This window comes from Anolis carolinensis, chromosome 5 (assembly GCF_035594765.1).
Source record: "Anolis carolinensis isolate JA03-04 chromosome 5, rAnoCar3.1.pri, whole genome shotgun sequence".
Classification (NCBI taxonomy): domain Eukaryota; kingdom Metazoa; phylum Chordata; class Lepidosauria; order Squamata; family Dactyloidae; genus Anolis; species Anolis carolinensis.
In genome coordinates this window covers 139,183,502-139,209,928 of record NC_085845.1, presented here as the reverse complement: position 1 = coordinate 139,209,928, position 26,427 = coordinate 139,183,502, and the positions used below count along the sequence as shown (strand labels likewise).

Sequence of the window (26,427 nt, the reverse complement as noted above, 5' to 3'; positions counted from 1 at the left end):
TCTCACTTATCCAACCTTCGCTTATCCAACATTCTGGATTATCCAACGCAGTCTACCTCCCACCCTGATCCAAAGCTGTTTCTTTAGGTAGCAAGGGCTGAACTTTTTACAAATTTAATTTCTGACAATGTTGTTACTGTAAGTTCATTTTATGCAATTCTATCTTCATTTGTAGCCAATTTGTTAGTAGCCAATGTTTTTGATAGTACAGTAAAGTTTCACTTATCCAACATAAACGGGCCGGCAGAATGTTGGATAACCGAATATGTTGGATAATAAGGAGAGATTAAGAAAAAGTCTATTAAACATTAAAATAGGTTATGATTTTACAAATTAAGCATCAAAACATCATGTTATACAACAAATTTGACAGAAAAAGTAGTTCAATACGCAGTAATATTATGTTGTAATTACTGTATTTACAAATTTAGCACCAAAATATCATGATATATTGAAAACATTGACTACAAAAATGTGTTGGATAATCCAGAACGTTGGATAAGTGAGTGATGGATAAGTGAGACTCTACTGTAAATATTTTCAATACATTGCGATGTTTTGGTGCTAAATTTGTAAATACAGTAATTACTACATAACATTACCGTGAATTGAACTGCTTTTTCTGTCAATTTGTTGTAAGACATGATGTTTTGGTGCTTAATTGGTAAAATCATAATGTAATTTGGCATTTAATAGGCTTTTCCTTAATCCCTCCTTATTATCCAACATTTTTGCTTATCCAACATTCTGCTGGCCTGTTTATGTTGGATAAGGGAGACTCTACTGTACTCAGAGAATCATAGAATCATAGAGTTGGAAGAGACCTCACAGGTCATCCTGTCCAACCCCCTGCAAGAAGCAGGAAAATCTCATTCAAAGCACCCCCGACAGATGGCCATCCAATCTCTACTCTTCATGATTCGCTAAAAAAAAAAGGTTTCACCCCCCCTCCATTTTTTCTGGCTATGGCCCTAGTGGAGTCTCCTTCTTTGGATGCTTTTAAGCAGAGGCTGGATGGCTATCTGTTGGGGATGCTTTGAATACAGTTTCCCTGCTTCTTGGCAGGGGGTTGGACTTCATGGCCCAGAAGGTCTATTTCAACTCTATGAGTCTATGTAGGTAAAGTTTTCCCCTGACATTAAGTCCTGTTGTGTCCGACTCTGGGGGTTGGTGCTCATCTCCATTTCTAAGTTGAAGAGCCGGCGTTGTCCGTAGACACCACGAAGGTCATGTGGCCGTTGGCATGATTGCATGGAGTGCTGTTACCTTCCTGCCAGAGTGGTACCTATTGATCTACTTCCAAGGAGCCTCCGGTGGCCTAGGGGATAAAAGACTTGTGACTTGAAGGTTGGGTTGCTGACCTGAAAGCTGCCAGGTTCGAATCCCACCCGGGGAAAGTGCGGATGAGCTCCCTCTATCAGCTCCAGCTCCATGCGGGGACATGAGAGAAGCCTCCAGCAAGGATGGTAAAACATCAAAATATCAGGGCGTCCCCTGGGCAACGTCTTTGCAGACGGCCAATTGTCTCACTCCAGAAGCGACTCCGGTTGCTCCTGACACGAAAAAAAAAATCTATAGTAGAGTCTCACTTATCCAAGCTAAATGGGCCGGCAGAAGCTTGGATAAGCGAATATCTTGGATAATAAGGCGGGATTAAGGAAAAGCATATTAAACATCAAATTAGGTTATAATTTTATAAATGAAGCACCAAAACATCATGTTATACAACAAATTTGACAGAAAAAGTAGTTCAATACGCAGTAATGTTATGTTGTAATTACTGTATTTACGAATTTAGCACCAAAATATCATGATATATTGAAAACATGGACTACAGAAATGGCTTGGATTATCCAGAGGCTTGGATAAGCGAGGCTTGGATGAGTGAGACTCTACTGTACTTGCATTTGCATGTTTTTGAACTGCTAGGTTGGCAGAAGCTGGGGCTAACAGCAGACGCTCACTCCACTCTCCGGATTCGAACCTGCGACCTTTCGGTCAGCAAGTCCAGCAGCTCGGCGCTTTAACACGCTGCGCCACCGTCGCACACAATTAAACAGGAACAGAATTTTTTTTCAAATTGTGTTACATGGTGTAATTCCATAGCAATTCAAGTGGATTATTTCCACAATATGATTCAGGCCTGGGCAAACTTCGGCCCTCCGGGTGTTTTGGACTTCAACTCCCACAATTCCTAAACACCCGGAGGGCCGAAGTTTGCCCAGGCCTGATTTAGATGCACCTGTTCTGAGTTTGGCAATGCTTTCTAACAGGGGTCTGGAACCTGGACCTTGTCATAAGTATGACTGAGGAAACAACTGTTGATGTGTAGAGTCGGCTGGCGGCCAGAGAGTCTAACTTCGGAGAGCATGGGCGAGGCTCGCTATGGGGTTGCACCGGGAAGGCTTAAAGGAGGCGGCAAGGGCGCTTTCCTCAGCGCTGGGGTTTCAGCCCCGAGAGGCACCTGTCGAGGCGCTTTCCTGAGGAGTTTTGCGAGGCGGGAAATCGAGGGCAGGCTTATGAAGCCGGAGGACTCCAAGAGGCGGGGAGAAGGACAGGAGAAAGAGGGAGGCGGGGACCTCAGCCAGCATTAAGGGGAGAGAGAAGCGAGACCCACAGCGCTCCCAAAGCCCTTCTCTCCCACTCCGCCTCTGAAGCAGAAGGAGCCATGCAGAGGTCGCCGCTGGAGAAGGCCAATGTGTTCTCCAGGCTGTTCTTCAGGTGAGCAAGGTTGGGGGGGGGGGGGGGGGAGAGAAAGAGAAAGAAAGGGGGGAGATTGCCCCCAAACTTATCCTTTGTCAAGGAAGCATCACCCTCAAACCCTTCGCCCGACTCTCAGGCGCGCTTTGAAGAGGGAAAAGGGGAATTTGTGTTGTCAAAGAGATGCATTGTCTGGATTGTTTTGAAGGAGCGCAAGACAAGCTCCTGTCTCCTCCTGCTTCTTCAGGAGTTTGGCTTGGCAAAGAGCGAGCAAATGCCAATATGTCAGTCCTGGAAACAGTTGGCTGAAGGAGAGGGAAGAGGAGACTGGTTCCCACAGGAGGAAGAGAAAAGGGGAAGGAGACAGAGTCCTTCTCCATCAGCTCCTTGCCCTAGTCCTTCTCTTGCTCCCATAGAATCATAGAATAGTAGAGTTGGAAGAGACCTCATGGGCCATCTAGTCCAACCCCCCGCTAAGAAGCAGGAAATCGCATTCAAAGCACCCCCGACAGATGGCCATCCAGCCTTTGCTTAAAAGCCTCCAAAGAAGGAGCCTCCACCACAGCCCGGGGGAGAGAGTTCCACTGTCGAACAGCCCTCACCGTGAGGAAGTTCTTCCTGATGTTCAGGTGGAATCTCCCTCTCATCTCGGATGCTTTGCAATGCTGGGACTGGATCCCCACTGCCCTATATCCCAGGATCTCATCCCAGTTTATCTGGCAGTTATAATCCAGTTCAAAGCAGATAGTCTGGGATCAGATCCTAGTACCCAGAGCAGTGTAGATCCAGCCAAAGCCATCCTTTTCGAATTCATGCACTTCGATTGATCCTCCCTCCCCAAGTTCAAGTTCACCTTTGGCATCAGTTGCCTTTCGGCTCACTTGCTCATTCTGATACAAAGCCCGAATCATAGAATCAAAGAGTTGGAAGAGATCTCAGGGCCATCAAGTCCAACAGTCTGCCAAGAAGCCGGAAAATTGCATTCAAAGCATCCCCGACAGATGGCCATCCAGCCTCTGCTTAAAAGCCTCCAAAGAAGGAGCCTCCACCACACTTCCACTGCTAAACAGTTCTCACAGTTAAAAAGTTCTTCCTCATGTTCAGGTGGAATCTACTTTCCTGTAGTTTAAAGCCTTTGTTCCATGTCCTAGTCTCCAGGGCAGCAGAGAACAAGCTTGCTCCTTCCTCCCTGTGGCTTCCCTATGACTTCCTATGATGTGGCTATCATGACTCCTCTCATCCTTGTCTTCTGCAGGCTAAACATGCCCAGCTCTTTAAGCCGCTCCTCATATGGCTTGTTCTCCAGACCCTTGATCATTTTAGTTGCCCTCCTCTGCGCACATTCCAGCTTGTCAACATCTCCCTTCAATTGGGGTGCCCAGAATTGGACACAGTATTCCAGGTGTGGTCTGACCAAGGCAGAATAGAGGGGGAGCATGACTTCCCTGGATCTAGACACTATACTCCTATTTATGCAGACCAAAATACCATTGGCATTTTTAGCTGCCACATTACATTGTTGGCTCATGTTTAACTTGTTGTATACGAGATCTTCAAGATCTTTTTCACACGTACTGCTGTCGAGCCAGGCATCCCCCATTCTGTATCTTTGCATTTAATTTTTTCTGCTGAAGGCTGAGGCTTATTCTACACTACCATATAAATCCACATTATCTGCTTTGAACTGGATTATATGGTAGTGTAGACTCATATAATCCAGTTCAAAGCAGATATTGTGGATTATCTGCTTTGATAATCTGCATTATATGGCAGTGTAGAAACAGCCTAGGTCTATACCACCCTATATCCCAGGATCTGTTCCCAGGTTACACTATGTAACGCAGTTTTTTGTTCTTGAAGTTATAAAGGTCATTTCCTCATTTGTTCTATCATCCAAACATGTAAAAAGTGTATTAAACTGCAAAAACTTTGTCTTTGAGGGACATCCTGCAGCACATTTTGCTATAGTATTTCAATGAGCATTCCATCAAGTCTCAACTAATTCAAGATAGGGTTGCTGTGAGTTTTCTGGGCTGTATGGCCATGTTCCAGAAGCATTATCTCCTCATGTTTTGCCCACATCTATGGCAGGCATCCTCAGAGGTTGTGAGGTATACTGGAAACTAGGCAAGGGAGGTTTATATATCTGTGGAATTCCCCCAGGCAGGAAGCAGCCAGGATTTGGAACTGCAAGGTTATTCAATGCTAATCAAGGTGGCCAGTTGCAACATTCACACCTGTCTCAAACAGACATGAGTTCTTTCTCCCACCCTGAACATTCCACAGATATATAAACCCCACTTGCTTAGTTTCCAACAGACCTCACAACCTCTGAGGATGCCTGCCATAGATGTGGCTGAAATGTCAAGAGAGAATGCTTCTGGAACATAGCCATACAGCTCGGAAAACTCACAGCAACCTAGTGATTCCGGCTATAAAAGCCTTTGACAACTAATTCAACATAGTTTGTGGCAGCCACAAAAAACAAAGTTTCTGGAGTCTAACAATTACTTTCAAAGTACAGTACTGGTAAAAATGTTGAAGCTTAATCCAATAGTGTGAAAACATAATAGAAGTTCTGTTATTGTTATTTTTTAATTTTAAAAAGATAAATTAGAAAAAGAAACAACGTTACTATTGTAGAATTAAATGGGAAATAACATTTTCAAACCAGGAACAGATTTTTTTTCCTCCAAATTTTGTTACATAGTGTTATTTGCTTTGAACTGGATTTTATTAGTCTACTCTGCCAGATAATCTGGGATCAGAAAATAATCTGGGATCAGATCCTAGGATATAGCGCAGTGTAGATCCAACTGAAAAAGAAGAATCCTGACCACGATTCACCAGGGATTGAGTCAGCCAAGGGCTCCAGGTTCTTAGCTTGGACGTGGGATGAATGCAAGCCAGTCCTGCGCCTCTTTTTCCAAAGGGGACCTTGCTGTCAAATCTAAGGTCATTTTGGATCAGAACCTTAACTACAACAGATGAGAGAGCTGGCCCAGAACTGACAGAATGAATTTCAACAGGAGTAAATATTTAGTACTTTGGCAATAAATATGAAAGGCACAGAGACAGGATCAGCAACACCTAGCTTGAAAACAGTTCATGCAAAAGGGATCTAGGAGTCTTAGACTGGATCTGTGCTGCCATATAATGCAGTTTCGGATTTTATGAGTCTAAAGTTCAGTACAGCTAATCTGCATTCTGAAACGGCATGAAATGGCAATGTAGACCCACCCTTAGCAGACTACCAGCTGAACACGAGTCAGCAGTGTAATGTGACAGCTACAAAAGCCAATGCAATTCTAGGCTGCCTCAATAGGAGTATAGTGTCTAGATCGAAAGAAGTCATAGTCCCATGCTATTCTGCTTTGGTCAGACCTCACCTGGAATACTGTGTCCAGTTCTGAGCACCACATTTCAAGAAGGATGTTGAAAGCTAAAATGTGTCCAGAGAAGGGCGACCAAAATGACCAAAGTTTTGGAAGCCAAGCCCTATAAGGAATGTCTTAGGGAGCTGGATATGTTTAGCTCAGAGAAAAGAAGGCAGAGAGAGGACATGAGAGCTATGTTTAAATATTTGAAAGGATATCACATTGAGGAGCGGGCAAGCTTGTTTTCTGATGCTCTTGAGACTAGGGGCCCTTCCACACTGCTTCATATTTGAGGATCTGATCCCAGATTATCTGTTTTAAACTTGAATATGAGCCTGCACTGCTAAACAATCTAGGATAAGCAGATAATCTGGGATCAGGTCCTGAATTATAAGGGCAGTGTGCAACAGTTCTAGGATTCAAATTACAGGGGTAAATCCACCAAAACATAAGGAAGAATGTTCTGATGGTAAAAGCTGTTTGGCAGTGGAATATAATGCCTTGGAGCATGGTGGAGTCTCCTTCTCTGGAGGTTTTTAAGCAGAGACTGGGTAGTTATCGGTTAAGGGCACTTTGATTCTGTGTTCCTGCATGGCAGGACATTAGACTATATGTCCCCTGTGGTCTCTTCCAACTCCATGATTTTATAATTTTAAGAAAGCTGTAAGAGGGGCTGCAGCCAGTGCTTCTTTTGTTCATCATAGGTTTTTAGTACAATTTATATTTCATTTTATTTATTTCTCAGAGTGCATATGCACTTTAGAATTGATGCAGTTTGGCATCACTTTAACTCAGTGGTTCCCAACCTTTTTTTGACCAGGGACCACTTTGACCAGGGACCGCTCTCCAACATTAGTACCAAAAGGGTTACGAATCAGTTTTTGTTCAACTTTAGATTATGTTTTGTTATTTGGGGTGCTGATTCAGAAAACTGCATTGGATAGACGACATCAGTTCTAGTTTCTGATACAGAACATATGCCATCCAGTAGTTGCCATCTGTTTGCCCACAGAAAACTATATTTAATAATCTAGAGTGATGTGGTCTACCCAAAGCAATTTTCTGAATCAGCACCCCATATAACCTCAGGAACAAGCCTAAAAATAAAGACACAAGGCACCCCTGCTTCCAGGTGCCATATGGAAGGGCTCCACTCAGGGGGAGGAAGGCAGTGGAGAAGCAGCAGTCAGGAGGCTTGTTGCTGTGTCTTTTGTGGATAGTCAGCCTCTCCCTCTCAACATCACCGTTGCCTTGGCACTATAAGAGGGTTTCACAAGACTAGTCGCTCTTGTTGCAACAGTGTAGTAACAGTGAGGTTGCGGGCCATATTTTAGTTCTTGGGAACCACTAGTGGTCCATGGCTTTAATTGCTATGGCTCAATGGAAATCTGGCAATTGAAGTTGGATGAGGCATTGGTCCCTTTGACAGAAAAGGCTAAAGACCTTGTGAAATGACAACTCCCATGATCCCAAAGAACTGAACCATGGCAGTTGAAGTGATGTCAAACCATGCTATTTCTACAGTGTAGATGACACTGAGACATCAAGGCAAAGAAGAAAGGGGCTTTCACGTGTTCTCCCATCATGTCAACTCAAAGGTGGCGTAATTCCAGAAAAGTGGCTCTCAGATCATGGTCTTACATGACGTTCCCTGAGTATCCTGTGTGTGAATTCTGTTTTAAAATAGAGGTAGGAATCATGTGTCCATCAATGCTGAAGGTTCTACGGACTCTTCAAACATACCCGGCAGGACAGGCTTGATTCGTCCGTCTCCAGACTAGGATTGGGGGATGAGCTCCCTTGAATGACTGTACAAAGATTGTACTATCAAGATTCCCATGTAGTTGAGCCTTCTCAGGAATTTTCAGTCAGAAGTATACTAAATAATTTAGCATTGAGAAATGTTAAGAAAGCTATTGTAGGAATAATAAAGACTGTCTGTGAAACATTATTTGCTTACTTACATAGGAGTAAGTTACCCTGAATTCATGAACAGCACTTCTAACTACTGTACATATTGCTCTCTAGATTGAAGGGAGTTTCAGCAATGTGTTGTCGAAGGTTTTCATGGGCTGGAATCACTGGGTTGTTGTGAGTTTTCTGGGCTGTATGGCCATGTTCCAGAAGCATTCTCTCTTGACGTTTCGCCTACATCTATGTGGGGCTGTTTTTGGCTGATGAGATAATCAAGTTAATTAGGATTGTTTCAGGCTTAGGTTGACCCTAAGTCTAAGGTTTAGGGTGTGGGCCAGGTAAATGACCTTGGAGAGCGACATCCGGCATGTTGGCCATTGTTTGGAAACCCCTGCTTTACACCTTGTCTGTAACTCTCAGCCTTTTTCTGCATGGAGTTGTACTCCAACGACATCTGGAGAACCATCTGATTTCCAACCCTTTATCAATGCCAAAATACTTTGGGCAGAACTCTGTCATATGATAGGGAGATAACCTGAATCTTTTGTCCTTCATGGTATGGAGGAAAGGAGAAGTATTTCTCTCACTGTCATAACACTAAAACTCAGGGTCATGCAGTGAAATTGATTGGCAGTGTGTTCAAGACAGGCTTGATAAACTAAAGCTATATCATTGTGTTCATTTGTAGAATTCACTGACACAAAATGTGGTAAAGGTCACAAGATAGCTTTAAAAGTGGATACATTCAGAACTTGGGGTAAATGTTCTCTTGCAAGATTCAGAAATGCCAACTGGCATGAATTCTGGCCATTCCTGCTGGAAGATTATGGAATTTGTAGTCCAAAAGTGATGGATTCTTGATAAGATATCATAATTCAGGAAAGCTCTATTTATAGGCCATGGTGTATGGAATCGACGTGTCAGCAAATAATAGTTCCTGGAGAGCACACAGTGGGAGAAGCAACCTGTTGCCTCAAGAGCTATGGCTGTACTTTCTGAAGAGATGTGGTTGGGCTCTGAGGATGCTGGAATAGAAAGGCCTCTGGTTTGACAACTGGACTCTTTTGATGTCCTTAGCTATTTTCAGGTTTTAATAGCTGCCCTTTCCAAGCAATTTGTTTCCTGCTTGTGTGTAAATACCAGGAGACAAGCAACTTCTGGACTGGTTTTACCTTCCAGACACACCGAGGAACCAATTGGTCCACACGTGCCAAGTTAAAGGGTAGCAATTCCTGGTAATGCTAATGCAAGGTACATGATGTGACTTAAGGGCACATTTATATGATAACAATCTTTATTAACTCAAAACAACTATCATCCCCAGTTCTGTGCTCACACAATTAGAGATTAGGATCATTATTCCACACACAAGCATGCATTGAAAAAAAGGGAAAAACATCCAACTGTTTACTTCTGTTCATGAACAACCATACCTACACGTGCACAGAAAAGGCCAAAGTGCATGATCAGTGAATAACATAACCCCAAGTACAAAACCCAGCCTCATGAACATATAATGCAAAAAATTGTAACATACAAAAATGGAAGCTGAAACCAGAGAATAAATAAAACAGTCATAATAGTAATATATAATCACAATTAAAATAACAAAGATGCAGAAAGTCTTGAATTGCAATAGTGTTGGCATTAGGCATATTTCCCCTGGGAAGGACATTTCATAACCAGGGGCTGCTACAGAAAAGGACCTTTCTCTAACATCCATTTAGAGAAGAAGACAAAGAAGTACTCAATGAAGGCACAAGTAGGCATAAAAGGGAGGGAGTTTTCCATTCGGTGCTAAGGTCCCAAGACATGAGGATCCCTTTAGATGAAATCCAGTACTACAAATCACACACAGACCCCTCAAAGCTAGGAACAATATCTTTGAACAGCCATATTTTGCAGCAAAGGCAGTCCTGTATTCAACATATGGCAGTAATCTCAACAGAAAGTTATTAAATCATGGATCAACTTCCAGATAAGGCTGAGGGTGAGATACCAGCCTAAGCTGGTAAAACAGAGGTCACCTGAAACTCTTATTACAGTTTGTGTTCTAGGAATATTTCCAAATTACAAACATGGCGGAATCCTTCCAAAGTAAAGTAAATCTACATCATACAGACCAGTGGTTCTCAACCTGTGGGCCCCCAGATGTTTTGGCCTTCAACTCACAGAAATACTAACAGCTGGTAAACTGGGAGTTGTAGGCCAAAACACCCGGGGACCCACAGGTTGAGAACCACCGGTCCAGACCAAGAAACTTTGGATCCAACTCATGATTTTAACATTTTATTTTGTATATTGACCTTTTATGACTGTTTTTATCCGTGTTGATGTTTTATTGTTGGTTGATTTGCTTGTTGTTTTGATTTTGATTTTGTGCTGTTATGTCCGGGCATGGCCCCATGTAAGCCGCCTCGAGTCCCTTCGGGGAGATGGGGCGGGGTATAAGAATAAAGTTGTTATTATTATTATTATTATTACTAGCAGGGAACAGTGCCACCATATCATTTGGACTGAGCTTCAGTCCTTGTTCGGTCCATTACTATAACTAGATACTGGTGTAGCCTGTAGAAAACTATACTTGAATCTGAAGAGAGAAACAGGTGCTACATCTTGTGGTCTACAGTTCTTTCCATCAGACCCAATGGACAAAGTGCAACATGGTTCATGAAACTATATGAAATTATAAATACGGTTAATCTTGAAAGTGTCACAGGGCTTTGTTGCAGTAGAATGGATTGATAGAAAAAGTGTTCCACATTACCTATACAGTGGTGATGGTCCACTTCAAAATCTTGAATAGGTTCAGCTAACACAGTGCTTCTCAACCTGGGGGTCGGGATGCCTGAGGGGATTGTGAGGAGGTGTCAGAGGGGTCACCAAAGACCATCAGAAAAAACATATTTCTGATGATCTTAGGAACCCCTTTTGCAGAGAAAGCTGAAGATCTTTCCGCCAGTCCTTCTCTTCCTTTTTGGAAACAGATGGCGAATCCTCCCAAATTTGTGCCAGATTTGATCCAGATCCATCATTGTTTGGGTTCACAGTACTCTCCAGATGTAGGTAAACTACATCTCCCCTAAATCACTATAAATTCTTCCCAGATCCCCCATTATGCTGGTCATGGGGGTTCTGTGTGGGTTCAGAATGCTCTTTGATTGTAGGTTAACTATAAATCCCAACAACTGCAATTCCCAAATGGCAAAATCAATCCCCCCCAACCCCACCAGTATTCAAATTTGGGCGTATCGAGTATTTGTGCCAAATTTAGTCCAGTGAATGAAAATACATACTGCATATCACATATTTACATTATGATTCATAACAGTGGCAAATTTACAGTTATGAAGTAACAATGAAAATCATTTTATGGTTGGGGGTCACCACAACATGAGGAACTGTATTAAGGGGTCTCGGCATTAGGAAGGTTGAGAACCACTGAACTAACAGGTCCTGAATAATACAGAGAATAAAAAGGAACAGTGCAAACTCCAAAACCAAGATGTGATGAAACTGAACAAGAAACCCTTATCACTATGTTTGGGAAACAGCTATTGAATTAGGTGTAGAGAGACTAAAAATACTCTTAGCCACACATGCACTTTTGGATATACAGCATCTCTTTCACATCTTCTCTACTGTCAGGAATATACACAATAACATCACTAAAAGCAACAAAGAGCCCTGTGGTATCCCACAGACTAATAGAGTTAAAATAGCTTGATTTCCCCCCCTCTAATTACAACAATCCCCACTGGAGATAGATAGAGGATGGATATCTTTGTATAAGTATAAGGTTTTAAATTGCTGTTGATGTGTTATGTTGTTTTATGAGGTTATAATGTTGTTAATTTTACTGATCTATGTTTTAATCTATGTTGATTGGGCTTGTCCCCATGTGAGACACCCTGAGTCCCTTCGGGGAGATGGAGACAGGATACAAAAATATATTATTATTATTATTATTATTATTATTATTATTATTATTATTATTATTATTATTAATGTTGCTTTGAGTCTCAGTACTGTATATCAAGACCGTCATCACCATTATCAATTTGTAATATGATAATGGACTCCAGTTTCATGGACTCCAGTTCAAGTTATCAAATATATCCTTTTCTGAGTCTAAGGGGCTACAGGACTTTTTTAAAAAATCTCTTTTAATACGGAAACAATCTAACATGGCTATGTCTTTGAATGCTATCTTCTTCCAAAATTATATAAATGATTAAGAATGGATTGTGAAAATGAAACTGGGGAAAATTAAATGAAGAAAGTATTGACAGTTACAACTGTATTATGAACACTGTCCATATAGGCTGGTATTATGAATGTTTTCTATGTATGTGGAAATTCCTTATGGGAGTAGCTGAAATATTTTGACATTCAGCTGTGATTTGTGGAAAAGTGAAGTTGTGCATGTGGTGCTATTGGCTGTTTGGCATACTTTTGGTTGCATATGAGGTTGTGCGTTCAATGGTGCAACACTACAATTCAACACAAAGGGATACATAGTTCAATAAATGCGTAACTCCACATTTGTAGATCAATCATGTATCTTTAGTGTAGGAACTTAGATGCAATGAAGCCATAACCTCAGTTCAAATCTGTAGGGATGCTGAATTACATACATTGTAATTCAATCATAACTCTATTACTTTTTGACATACATAACAGTCGAAGCTGCATTTTCAAAAGAGGAATTCAGAGAATAATGCAATGGTTTTATTTAGGGCTGAGACTACATATGAACATGGATGTGTGTTTCATATTGTGTGTGTGTGTGTGTGTGTGTAGTATTTATTGGGATTATTGTGGAGATTTTGTCTCTCTAGTTCAAGGGAATGGTCCCATAGTATTCTAAAGGTACATAGGTTCTTTCTAGTTGCCTTATGTCCTGAGACATTATATGAGGATTCTAACTTTAGTTGACAAACATACCATATTAATTGCTTAGTATATATTAAAATATTTAGTATAAAAACTTAAAAAGTCAATTTTACAAATGGTACTTGCTGTTTTTGCTTTTTAGGATAAGTCACTCCCCTCCTTTGTGATGGAATACAAAAGGAGAGAACACAAAATGCTTTTTCTAAGGTGATGGCTGTCTGCTTCAGCATATGTATCAGAAATTCAATAAATTGTGCGCCCTCCCTCATAGAACTGGTTTCATGACCCCAAAACCATTGCTTATTAAAGCAAAAGTTACTTCCTTTTTCACATGGAATGTCATGGCCCTTGATTTTCAATAGTTCCTTCTTATTTTAATCATTTCCTCATGCCATATGCTATTCTGTTCCTAAAGACTGCCTGAACCTTAGAACCTAAGAATACTGTGATTTACCTCTTTCAAAAGAAGTGCAGTGGCTTTGCCTTCATCCTCAAAGCAATAAGACTAACCAGGGAAATAGTGTGGGTTTTTCTGGGGTTGGGTAGTTTTAGAAAGTTGACAGACACTATTACAGTAAGAACCTCATCAATCCTCTGGGCTGATTTGCCAGCTCCTGTGGCAAATCAGGGGGCAGCGGGGCAATCCTGGTGCCCTGCGCTCCACCTCACCAGCAGCTGACGCTTTCCCATCACATGTGGAGAAAGTGTTGCCATGTGGCTTCTCGACACGATAGTCCTGTTATTCCTAATGGAACACAGGGAGGCTCCCGTGTTGGTGGTACAGTGTCCTAGAATGCTTTTGTCCCACGAAGCCCTGCCAGAAGTGAGGCTATGTCATGTGATGGGCAGCATGGGCTCTGTGGTTCAACAGGGGCAGAAGCATCCTAGGATGCTGAAATTACCCTATGTGATGAGATCATAAGTCAAGCATCTAAAATAATAAAGTTTAGACACCTGTAGTTAAGAGGCATTAGTGTAGTAAATCAGGTATCCAAAATATGACAACTTTTTCTGTAATATCTCAGGTCAGGATGATAGTCAAAAATGACCAGAAGTTTCTTGGAGCAAGAGTAAGGTTTATTTTAGGCTTACAGAAAAGCAAAAACAAAAAAACAAAACAACAACAACAACAAAAAACCACAGCGCATAAGCATGGGTTGCCAACCTATCTTGTATAGGAGGGATGCTGGTTGACATGAGTACAATGGTTTTTATAATTGTCCTTATCTCTACCAGCTATCATCATCATTTCATGACCATTTTGGCCAATCAGGAATGGACATCTGACTTTTCCTGACTTCTCTGGTCAGAAGGGCATGGCTTTCCTTGATCATATCATTTTATGCTCTCTCAATATGGGCATGTGGGCATCTCAAGCAAAAAACAGCTACCAATCTTGCATTGGCCACTATTGGGGCCATCAAACTATAAAGCAGTGGTTCTCAACCTGTGGGTCCCCAGATGTTTTGGCCTTCAACTTCCAGAAATCCTAACAGCTGGTAAACTGGCTGGGATTTCTGGGAGTTGTAGGCCAAAACACCAGGGGACCCACAGGATGAGAACCATTGCAGCAAGGAGGGTAAAAACCTGGACGTTCTTTGCATAGCTCAGAAAGAAAAAGAAAAAAGTTCAATTTCTGTCTCACAAAGTATAAACTTTCAATCATCCAGGTACCAATTGCTGCTCCTGAGATCTACTGTAGTCCACACCTATCTGGAACTTTTTTGGGGGTGTGGAGGAAACCCAAGCCTTTCTATTCACCATTCTCTCTATCCACCCTAATATCTCTCTATAGAAAAGTGGATCTTTCTAAGTCTTTCACTAAAAATAAAATTGTAAGTTTGTGCCCAGCAATCTCTAGAATAGATGCATGTAATTCCTTTCTGTATTTTGACAAATTCTTGCACGACAAGGAATTGTGGGGCACTCATTTTGGCATTAAAAACACTGCACTTGGAAGAAGAAAAAGCAAGGTTTTTTTAATTTAAAAAGATTCACCATAAGGTTTATCATAAAAACAGCCTTAGGAGCCCTATTTTTCCTGTTGGCTGACTTTGCCTATCCTTATTTCATGGGAAAGGTCAATATGAATGAATGAGAAGGAAATGTTTACATGCTACAGATCCTCTTTTCTTAACTTTTCAAAGATGCACCACCAATTAACAATACATGTGAACATTTCCTCCCAAAAAACATAAATAAAGAATTTACGTAATAAACATTACACTGCATGAAACCAAAACCGCACTTGTGTATGGGTTAGTTGTTTTCATGTATACACTTTCCTTTTTTCTATTTTAAAAAATGACGACATTATGTACAATGTACAAAATAAATTTAGGAGACTAGAATATTTTGGTCGTATCATTGATCTCAAGTAGTTGGCAGCCAATTTTTCCACTTGCTATATCTGATTCATAGCTTAAACATACCACGTTTAGGGAAACGGTTCTGGGGTGAAACAGACTCCCCATTCTCTGTTTATATTAAACAAGTTTTTGTCCATCACAGATGAGCTGTGGGTTAGGCTGGATACAACCAGCCCAATAGATAATAGACTAGGATAGTCTGAAACTGTTGCTGCACGTGAAAGAGTGTAAATCTTTTAGTTCAAGTATCTTCATGGTCCTGTATTGGATATAGCTGCAAATGGAAAGGAATACTGGCAGGAGAGCCCTTTGATAATTTAGCAATGCAATGCTTCTAAATTCTAAACACAATAGGAATGATTTCATAGTTCTTAGGAATTATAACTCATAACAAATGTTTAATTTAGTTTGTTCTTTTATACTTTTCTAATGGAACTGGGATTCAGACCAAATCATTCATACCAATATCCCTGAAAAATTTAACATTTTGCATTGATTTTCATGGGACCTAAGTGTCTGATATGTTATTATCTTCTGCAGTGCTATTTATGTTTATATAAGGCAGCAGTGTCCAAACCTTTTAAACCAAGGGCCAGTTCATGGTCCCTCAGCATGTTGGAGGGCCAGACTATAGTTTGAAAATTCCCTTTCCCGCCCCTAGCAGTGAGACTTTGGAAACTTAGTGGGAGATAGCGACTAAGCAGACGCTTGCCCCTAATCAGTGGCGGTAAAATGAGCCCTCACAAACGTGAAGCTAGATAGTACACCTGATTACCAGTACAGTCTCATCAAGCGCAACATGTGGATTGTGTACGGGGCCTGTGGTGTCTCGCCATTGTTGGGGGATGAGTTGGTCTTCAAGGGTCACTGCCTCAATTTTATTACATAACAAATTCAAGTGTAAGTTCAAGTTCAAGATCAAGGGCAAGTTCAAATTTATGTTCGTGGCCTTAAACTTCTTTGGTAGATCACACAGATATTGATTGGTAACATATAATAAAATTAACCCACATGGTTGTGTTGCCTTGTGATTTCACTGGTGGGAGAACAAAAACATGAACACATTCCTATGCACGCTTGCATATGTCTTAATTGTAGTTAAAAAAAATGAAAGAACAATACAATAGATAAAACGAATAACAATTTTCAATGGGAAGTGTGGGCCTACTTTTGGCTGATGAGAAAGTCAAGCTAATTAGGATTGGTGTTGTTGTGTGCCTTCAAGTCACTTCAGACAGTGGCATATGCTGGTTCAGAGTCTGGTGGAGCCTAAGATCTGCCAGGTTTTTTGGCAGAAGAGGCATGGCCATCTGTCAAGAGGGCTTTGGTTGTGGTGGGATTATAGTTGTCACCTGGCTCTCCCCTTTTCTTCCCAAGGGAGGAGTCACAGCAGAGGGCAGCCTTTTTGGAATATTCACGCTGGCGCTTGGCCTCCAGGGCAATTGGGGAGCCTTCCTTTGCAAAGAAATAAAGAAAAAGTTGTGGGAGAGGAGAGAGAGAGAGAGACAAGGGGCTACTGGGACAGGATGCCTGAGTCTGGAACCACCCAAGGGGAAGGCAATACTTAATTGGGGTTTAGGGATGCAAGAGGCCACCATCTCTCTTTCTCTCCTCCCAAGGAGCCCATTTTCTCTGGGGCCCTGATCCCCAAGAAGGAAGGAAGAAATGAACAAAGAGAGGAAGCAAGTCAAGAAAGGAAAGGGAGTCAAGGAAGGGAGGAAAGAAAGGAGGAATGAAAGAAGCAAAGGAAAGAAATAATAATAATAATAATAATAATAATAATAATAATAATAACAACTTTATTTATACCCCACCACCATCTCCCATAGGGACTTAGGGCGGCTCACAAATAGCACACAATGGTGCCATACAACATATAAAATGCAATACATCAAGATATAAAATTTATATAAAATCAGACATATAAAATTAACAAAAGCAAGCTCTATTAATACAGTTGGTAAAATATGGCTATAGCCTTTGATTAAAAAATTCATTTAGTATCTGTATACCCATCAGAGAATAGATATAAGGTGCTAAAGTAATGGGCAATCTGGCTACTATCTTAAACATTGTCAAAGGCCTGCTGAAAAAAAAACCATGTTTTTAGCTTTTTCCGAAAGTGCTGTAGTGTGAGGCTTGCCTAAGTTCCTTGGGGAGGGCATTCCAAAGTTGGGGGCCACTACCGAGAAGGCCCTCTCCCTCATCCCCACCAACTGCGCTTGAGACCGAGGTCGGACCGATAGAAGGGCTTCCCCGGCAGATCTTAGAGCCTGCGCCAGTTCATAGGGGGAGATGTGGTCATGAAGATAAGCTGGACCCAAACTGTGTAGGGTTTTGTAGGTGATAACATGCATTTTGAATTGGGACCGGAAACTTATTGGCAGCCAATAGGGGCATGGTATCATCCCTATAGGTAGCCCCAGTTAGTAATCTGACTTCCAATCTTTGCACCAGTTGTAATTTCCGATCTGGTTACAAAGACAGCTGCACATAGAGTGCATTGCAGTAATCCAGTTTGGATGTAATTAAGGCATGGACCACTGTGTAAGAGAGGGAGGGAAGGAGGTCTGAAGAGAGAGGGCCAGTGGAAATTTGATCAGGCGCCGCATTTGGCGCCCTGGTCAGACTTTGGACACGCCTGATAATAAGGTAACCTCATATGTTCTTTGCCTTTTGCTTGAATAATTGTACTTTTAATGTATTTGCATAAAATATTTGTGAGATCTTACAAATAAGATCTCGCAAATATTTTATGCAAATACATTAAAATAGACATAGAAAACTCCTATTATTTTAAATTCCTACAAATTCTAATTGGAGGTTTAAAAATCAGCCCTGTGAACTATATTTTGTCATTAGCTCTTTTAGAATAAACCCAACTAACAAGCTGAATTCCTTCAACTGGGACTTTGAATTATCCATAAGATTTTAGCCCCCAACATTTATAGGTAAACACAGCACTTGGAATTTTTTCAAAACTCTGTAGTAACATATCCTAGTTGATTCCACAATATGTGCTAAAATGTATGTGGTAATCATTTTGAGCAGGAGTATTTCCTTGTTTGTAGTTCCTCATTCTCAGTTTCCTCTGAGATTGGCAAGCCTTTGACTATAAGATTACAGAAACTACCATATTTACTCAAGACTAATGCACCATCAAATCTAATGCGCACCTCAGTTTTCAAAACCCTGAAACCCCAAAAAGTATTTACCATATTACGTGAATCTAATGTGTACCCTAATATTGGAAAGGTAATTTAGTAAAAAAAAAAAAAAGCTGAGCATTAGAATGGGGTAAATACGGTATTTTTCAGTTATTTCTGCATAACATAACTTGCCTTATGATGTTTCCATGAGCAAAGGGTTCTACTGTAAAAGCTGCAAATTTTATGAATAGCAGGAAACTAGTTTAATGCCTCACTGTTTTCGATGAGATTACTTGTAGATGAAATGTATCTAAATTAGATATAACTGATTTTAATGTTTGTGTATATTTATAATTATTTTATGTCTCGGCATGGAGTGCTTGCTTTATATATGTTGTGCTCCGCTCTGAATGGCCACATTAGAAAATCCATACTCAAATAATAGTAGATTTTATACTATTGTATAGCTGATAGGGTGCAACTCCCATCGGTTTAAGATCTGGTGTATATATATATATATATATATATATATATATATAGAGAGAGAGAGAGAGAGAGAGAGAGAGACTTTATATATATATATAGCTTAATGTAATGTGCCCAGAAATCTAATGTAGCGTATACCTGTTCTACTTAGAATCAGATTTGTAAAGTACAGACCTTGAAACAGTGAAAACTTGCCCAAGGTCATTCAGAGACTACTTGCAATTATTTTGGCAAAATTTTTAATGTATTAATCCTAACATTTAATAATTGAATTAACCAAAGATAGCAACAGACAATAATTTTGCTTTGCAGATTTGTAGATGGAATTCCTTTTTACAGCTAACATCTGCATGCATATAACAAATGCTTCTGATGGTCATTTTAGAAAATGCAGATATTGGATAATGACATAAAATCGGAGTACTGGCTCATTGAATCCAATATAAAAGCAGAAGGATTTATGTATTACAAGTTGTATGACACTTTATGAAATATTCTTCCTTGTTTGCCATATTTTTTGTATTGTGAAATCAATTATATTACAATTTTTCTTGGGTGCAAAATACTTTTTAGCATGTACAGTCAAGACTATAAGCTTAGAATGTAGATCTGAATTATCAACAAATAGTAAAAAGAAAACAAAATTACACTGGTATATAGCATTATTTAATGGCCACCAAACAAATAAAACTAAACACAGATTCCTTGCTTAGGCTTTTCCACAAATACTTCTTATAACACTTAGCTGTTGAGTTCCTAGAGCTTTAAGCAGAACATTGATTCTTCTTTATAAACGGCTTAACCTGTCTGAATACAGCTAAAGCTTTTCATTGTCAGATAATAATTGACAACTGAAAGAATAATATAATGCATCCTTGTATTTTTGTAGCAGTGGTTTAGTGCATAGATTAGCCTGTACAACATCTGATCTTTATGATAGATTTAGTAGCCATTTGTAACACAGTGCTTAAGAGGCTGTGGGCAATCGGAATTCCCAGTAGCATCTTGTATTCTTCTATGTAAAATAGTTGGCTAGTATAGCCTTTTTCATTCAGTCATACATTTGGAATTTTACCCTTAGGAAGCTTTAGAGTTCTGTGTGTCAAATAATGTGTTGACGATGCATTCTCCATTGTGCAAAGTATATATTAATTATGCATTATGAGCTGATTGAAATGTGGTACTGGAGGAGGGTTTTACAGACACCAAAATTATCACTAAATGGGTCCTACAGCAAAGCAAGCCCAAATCCTTCCTAGAAGACCAAATTGACCAAGCGGAGGCTATTGTGAGATGAAATGAAGCATTAGTACAGATTATCATGCTTAATAAAGTGGGAGAAAAAGAGGAAGCCTTCATTAAAGGTGATATTAAAGACTCAATCAAGAAACTTATATTCTTGAGCTTGTAGGACCTATGAAGGTTGGTTCATGACAGAACATCTTGAGGCCTTTCCAGACAGGCCCTTTATCCCAGGATCTGATCCCATATTTAATGCATTAAAATGAATTATATGAGTCCCCACTGCCAGATAATTTGGGATAAACAGAAAACCTGGGATCAGATCCTGGGATATAGGGCCTGTCTGGAAGGGCTTTGGAGGTCTCCCATTCATGAACTGAAGCCAATTTGGTGGCAGTTAATAACAAATAATTTACCATATCTGATTTTTTTCCTTGCCATAGGAAATTGATTAAAATGGGAAATGCTTTTTGACTAACGTTTTTAGGAGTCTAGTTGCCTCAGGGAACAGACACAATGATTCTACTAAGGGCCCTTCCACAAAGACATATAACCCAGAATATCAAGGCAGATGATCCACAATATCTGCTTTGAATTGTGTTATCTGAGTCTACTCTGCCATATAATCCAATTCAATGTGGATTTTATACAGCTGTGTGGAAGGGGTCTCAGATAATCTCAGATAATCCAGTTCAAAGAAGATATTGTTGATATTCTGGGTTATATGGCTGTGTGGAAGGGCCCTACAAAGTAGTCTTAATGGTTCAATTTTGCCTGATAATTTCAAAGGGGGGGGGGTCATCACTCCTCCACATCCCCGGAAGAAGGTTTGGGTTTCTGCCTCATTCTAGCATCCATGGCCCTTTCCACACAGCTGTATAAAATCTACATTGAACTGGATTATATGGCAGTGTGGACTCTGATAATCCCATATTGTGGATTATCTGCCTTGATGTTCTAGGTTATATGGCTGTGTAGAAGGGCCCCATGTTGTTTTGGATGGAGATTGAGAAAACGTGGAACAGGCAGAAATAAAGGAAGGAAATATTTTGAGGGAAAAAATCATAGCTGTAGAACAAATAAGAGAAAAGTTAAGACAATATCTGGCGAGCGTAGGAGCCTTGTATCATTCTTACGAGATGTATTTTGTTACCAGGCAATGAAAAGAAGAGGTGGAACTTGTTTTCCTTCTTTTAACTATGTAACACTCTTGTTCCCTGTTGGGTTTTCTGAGCTTGTGCCCATAATAACGTCCTTAGTGCTTTGACGGCACTAATTTTTTTCCATGAAAGAGTTCCTTTAAATGCCAGCCAGTAATTTGGAGACATGTGTTAATTTAACGCATTATAGGCCAGCTCTACTTAGTACTGTATATATGTGGTCTTTGACAAATGAATATGCCAGCGGTGCAAGAGTAAAGAAACAGAAATTAGAGTCTGAGGACTTCATCATTTTGAGGCCGAGAAGCTGGAGGACAGCGGGGAACTGTGGGTGAAACTGTGGGGCAGTGTAACGCTTTGTTCCCTTACCATTGTGGGTCGTGGGATCTCTTCTTATGATGTTTCTGTGCTGTCCATGGTTTCCTCCTGCTTTCTTTTCCGCTTCTTCTATAAGGAATTGGGTGTACACCTGACTCCTATGGGCTCCGTTTCTTTGTGTTGCCAGGACACTGCTGACACGGAGCCCCGCCAGAAGTAACCCTGCGTCATCTGATAGGCTCTGGCTGACTTTGTGCTGGCAGCCTTCCAGCAGCACAGAGAAAATGTTTCTCTACCTCAATGTGATGAAGTCCTTACTGTTGTAATCAATACAACAACAACAACAAAACTTTAGTTATATCCCACACTATCTGGAAACATTTCATAGATTAGGAAAGATAATGGGAATGGTAGTATTTCGTTCTATAGCTCCCAGAATTATTCAGCCACCACAAACACCTATAATGCAGGCTAGTGATGATCCAAAAAAAAACCCCTAGGTCCCTCCTACATTGCCATATAAAATCCAAATTATCTGCTTTGAACTGGATTATCTGGCAGTGTAGACTCATATAATCCAGTTCAAATCAGATAATGTAGATTATCTGGCAGTATAGAAGTCACACTGTCAATTTGTAGATAGATGTAGGAATCACTTTGTAACTTGTTTCTTATTTGAGCTGGCAAAAACCTAGTTAGATTCTTGCAATAAAAGGGAAACAATGATCAACAATAAAAATTTATTGGATAATAGTGCTAGGCCCCTTCCACACAGCTGTGTAAAATACACATTGAACTGGATTAAATGGCAGTGTGTACTCAGATAAACCAGTTCAAATCAGATATTGTGGATTATCTGCCTTGACATTCTGGGTTATATGGCTCTGTGCAAGGTCTCCGACAATATATATTGCTATCCTCAAATAGGCAGGGATGATTTATGCCACATGTGTAAAGTGCAAGGCCCACTGGTCAATTTTAGCTCACCACATCATTTTATGTAGCCCATGAGGCTTTAAATGCCAGGACAACATAAGGCCCTTCCACACAGACATATGGCCCAGGCTATCAAGGCAGAATAATCCACAATATCTGCTTTGAACTGGATTATCTGAGTCTACATTGCCATATATCCGAGTTCAAAGCAGATAATATGGGGTTTTATTCAGCTGTATATTACATTTATATAGTCTTACAATCAACAGCGGCCTTTTGAAAACAATTGTGAGGATGATGTGACCCTTGGTGAAAATAAGTTTGAGCACCCTGATTTATGCCCTTTCCAATGTATTGCTGGAAGTCTTAGGGCCCTTTCAAACAGCCATATAACCCAGAATATCAAGGAAAATAATCTAAAGTATCTGCTTGGAACTGGGTTATCTGGGTCCACACTGCCATATAATCCAGTTTAATGTGGATTTTATATGGCTGTGTGGAAGGGGTCTTACTCTTATGTACACTGTTAGTAAATTACAATGGAGTACTTAGTCCACATGTCATTACAACTTGCTTTTCTGACTTTGTGGAAGATGAAATTCTATTTTGATCATGTAACGATCGATTTCTACTCCCCAAAACCCCTTTGTATACAACAAGCTCCCCCAATTTGGCCATTTCGGTGTTACGGGAGAGTGAGATGGTTGATGTGGACATGCTCAGCTATTTTCCTGCATTTAGATATGCTACAAGTATGTCATCAGACGGGCCTCCTAAGGACCACTACAGGTCCCTATGGATTTCATTGCAATGCCCCCAGCTACACATCCTCTTTATTCTCTGATATGACAATAGCCGTGTGGTGTGTGTGTATGGAGAGGTAAAGGCATAGGGAAATACAGCTCCATAATGCACATGTGTATCCCTATTTTATCTCCAGGTTGCATTAGTTTCAGTGAATATAATGCATTCCTTGAATTTGTTTTATAAATGTTGTCAATGACAGCCCGAAAGACATACAACAACCCAAATGTTGTCAATGTTTCCGATATAGGAAAGGTAAGGGCTTTGATGGACATGGAATATCCTGTTTGTTTGTACAGTGTCATCAGCTACCATGCCCTTTCACCACCTTTCATCCTTTAAAAATTATAATCTACACAAACATTTTAGCTGCATAACTGTACATCATATATTATGCTTTATATATAAAATCTGCAGAAAAGTATGTTTCAGATCCAAAGAATTATGAGACTAAGGACGTCAGCATTTTGACATTTCTTTCATTGTGGAATAAATCTCCCATACTATACTATCTTTGAACATTATCTCACTTTCAAAGATACTTTCTGATTCATCATCAGAGGTACAGTTGTTTTCTGAAAAAGTAAAGGATTTGCGGTACAGAACTGGTTATGTGATAGAAGAGTTTTTTTGTCTGTTGTAATATATGTGTTTTATATATTTTAAAGATTAATTTGAGAAACTTATTATTGTTTATTAGGTGGACTAAGCCAATTTTGAAAAAGGGTTACAGACAGCGCCTAGAATTATCAGATATTTATCAGATCCCTGCCACAGATTCTGCAGATAATCTTTCTGAAAAATTGGAAAGGTATGTATTGATGTTATTCTATGTATTCTAAGAGAAACAGCAGCAAGAGTTTAATGGGTTTTAGAAACAATTAAGAACAAGATGTACCACAATTCTGCATATTTTGATTGGTATATGGTTCATCTAGTAATTTCTACCAAGTGTGTTATAATTGCATTTATTTACTTGAGTGTAAGTCCTATTTTAAGAATTCCCAGGCTGGATCAACACTGACATAAAATCCGAATGATCAAATCAGATAATCCACATTAGCTCATTTGAACTGGGTTATATGAGGACCCTTCCAGACATGGCTAAAACCTACTTAGAAATAGGTTAAAATAAACCACTTCTGCATGGGTTCTAGTACCCACCCCCAACCCAAACTTTCCCTAGGGCAGCTGGTAAACTGGCTGGGATTTCTGGGAGTTGTAGGCCAAAATAATCTGGGGATCCCAGGTTGAGAAGCACTGCCCTAAGGGGTGGCTACATGCCACCCTGAGTCAAATCAGAATGGCATTTAGCCATCCTCCATTCCTCATTTTGGACCCCAAAACTTACTGAAGAGGCTTGCCAGCAGTGTAAACCTCTCCCTACAGTCCTCCTGGCATGAGAAAATGATGCTGGGGGGGGGGGGGGGATCCCTCCTCCCCCCACCTCCTGATATGCCATTTTCTCATACCAGAAGGATTATAGGGAGAGAACTGAGGTGCCAGCAAGCCTCTTTGGTAAGTTTTGGGGCCCAAATGGGGGGCTGGAGGGAAGGGGGTGGGCACCCTTTCACACCTTTGGGCTCTAGAAGCCCAAAAGTGTGAGATGGTTGTGGAGATTGACCTCCAGTATTATGGAACGCAATACCGGGAGTCAATCCCCAAAGGCCCAACACCTCTTCAGACCCGGATCTTTCATTAAGGTCTGGATCTGATGAGGTATTTAATTAAAGTGGAGCAAACTTGTAAAACCCATTTTACTCCACATTAATTCACAACAACAACAACAACAACAACAACAATATAACAACAACAACAACAACAACAACAACATTATTATTATTAATACAGTAGAGTCTCACTAATCCAAGCCTCGCTTATCCAAGCCTCTGGATAATCCAAGCCATTTTTGTAGTCAATATGTCGTGATATTTTGGTCCTAAATTTGTAAATACACTAATTACAACATAACATTACTGCATATTGAACTACTTTTTCTGTCAAATGTGTTGTATAACATGAAGTTTTGGTGCTTAATTTGTAAAATCATAACCTAATTTGATGTTTAATAGGCTTTTCCTTAATCCCTCCTTGTTATCCAAGATATTCGCTTATCCAAGCTTCTGCCGGCCCGTTTAGCTTGGATAAGTGAGACTCTACTGTAATAATAAAACTTTATTTGTACGCCGCCCTATCTCCCCTAGGGGACTTAAAGCATTGTCTGGTAAAAGCGAGGCTGGGCTCGTCTTTTGGGTCTGTCCGGAAGGGCCCAGAGTCTTCACTGCCATTTAATCCAGTTTGAAGAAGAAAGTCTGAATTTTATATAGCAGTTATATGGAACCCCACTTGAGTTACTGTATATGGCAGCATTAGTTCTTCAACATAATTGATTGATTGTTTTGGTGAATCAGTATCTCAGACTTCTTTCTCATTAAGACATACAGTAAATAACCAATAGAAATTTCTTCAAAGTACGTATATGAAAATGCTTATAGCATATAGTTTTGAAAGCATTTGTGAGATAAAGATTTACTCTCATAACTGGTTGCTATAAATATTCTTTATACTTCAAAGAACCTTTTGGTTGAAACAGATATATCTGTTGAATTACATATTGGTTTTGATGATATTATTCTATATGTCGTATACGTTTTGCTTTGTGTAAATGTTTTTATTATAGCATTCTATATGTTATATATAGTTTGACTACATTATTTTGTTTGTATAATCCTGCTTGATTTTGGTTTTGGCACCTCTGGTGTTTCCTCTATTAACACAATGGCCTCTGTTGAGCAAATACTATTATCTCAAATTATCTGGTAGTGGAGACTCATATAACCCAGTTTAAAGCAGATAATCTGGGATCAGATCCTGGGATATAGGGAAATTTAGAAGAGACCTGAGGGTTGTGAAATGGGGATAGGTTAATTTTGAATATAGCATTCACTACTTTTTGTTGTTGAATGTTATCTTACTTTGATTAGAAGCACAGCTCCATGTCCCAGAACAAATCTCTGAGGTTGATGGGATCAGAGGATAGGAAGAGTTAGACTAGATTTCAAGAACATTAGATAGC

The 26,427-nt window shown here is 40.1% G+C and overlaps 1 protein-coding gene across 1 annotated transcript in view; it reads left to right on the top strand.

Moving 5' to 3' along the window:
* The first annotated feature begins 2,540 nt into the window (after positions 1-2,540).
* Positions 2,541-26,427, top strand: part of cftr (CF transmembrane conductance regulator) — a 115,132-nt gene continuing 91,245 nt past the window's right edge. Inside the window, exons 1-2 of the mRNA XM_008111173.3 lie at positions 2,541-2,721; positions 24,052-24,162. Of these exons, the coding sequence (XP_008109380.1) occupies positions 2,669-2,721; positions 24,052-24,162 (164 nt within the window). The 5' untranslated portion in view covers positions 2,541-2,668. The remainder of the gene's footprint in view (positions 2,722-24,051; positions 24,163-26,427) is intronic.